The sequence below is a fragment of the Sinocyclocheilus anshuiensis genome, unplaced genomic scaffold (assembly GCF_001515605.1).
Source record: "Sinocyclocheilus anshuiensis isolate Anshui unplaced genomic scaffold, SAMN03320099.WGS_v1.1 C32320358, whole genome shotgun sequence".
NCBI lineage: Eukaryota > Metazoa > Chordata > Actinopteri > Cypriniformes > Cyprinidae > Sinocyclocheilus > Sinocyclocheilus anshuiensis.
The window spans coordinates 1-866 of record NW_015614776.1 but is presented as its reverse complement, the minus strand read 5'-3'; the positions used below and the strand labels follow the sequence as shown (position 1 = coordinate 866).

The following is an 866-nucleotide window of genomic DNA, read 5'->3' as shown; positions in this document are numbered from 1 at the left end:
CGTTGATAACTATATCTTCAATAAAGATATAGTCGTACAGTTCAACAGCACTGTGGGGGAGTATGTGGGGTACACTGCACTTGGAGTATATAACGCAGAGTTATGGAACAAAGATCCCAACCAGCTGCAGCAAGAGAGAGCTGAGGTGGACAGATTCTGCAAACATAATGCTGAAATCCGTCAGGCAGCGATCGCTGATAAAACAGGTGAGCAGCACAAGATTCTGATCTCTCCTGTCACACATTAACTCGTTTTAAATGCTTACACTAGGTGCTTTTACACGACAGTTTGCTAATTTTATAATACTTTAAAACTTATAACACCATGACAGTCTTCAACATCTTAACTAACAATTTAAAATGTAAATATATTTTTTTACATTTTTGTTTGCCCTTAATATTAAATATACACTCCCGAACACATACATTCAGTAGTATTTATGAAATTGTATAGTACATCTTGCATGTAATCACAATATTTATTGTGGGATGTTAAGATGTTATTGTTATTCAGTGCCACCAAAGGTTAAGCTCAGTTCAGTGACGCAGGCTGGTGGCAGACATCCAGCTGTGTTGATGTGCAGCGCTTACCGCTTCTACCCACACGGGATCAAAGTGTCCTGGATGAGAAACGGTGCAGTTGTGAAGACTGATGTGACCTCAACTGAGGAGATGCCTAATGGAGACTGGTACTACCAGATTCACTCTGAGCTGGAGTACACCCCCAAATCTGGAGAGAAGATCTCCTGCGCGGTGGATCACGCCGGCTTAACTAAACCCATCATCATAGACTGGGGTAAGACGAAATATTTATTTTTCCTTACATAAGACTTATGTAAATTACATATGTTGACAAACAAAATTAAG

At 39.8% G+C, this 866-nt stretch overlaps 1 protein-coding gene across 1 annotated transcript; it reads left to right on the top strand.

Annotated features, from left to right (window-relative positions):
- Positions 1-4: 4 nt before the first annotated feature.
- LOC107682544 (H-2 class II histocompatibility antigen, I-E beta chain-like) lies at positions 5-827 on the top strand (the record flags this gene model as incomplete). The annotated part of the gene is made up of 2 exons (XM_016478748.1): positions 5-206; positions 514-827. Coding segments are annotated over 2 exons (516 nt in total), but the record flags the coding sequence as incomplete, so codon positions are not given.
- Between the last annotated feature and the right edge of the window lie 39 nt (positions 828-866).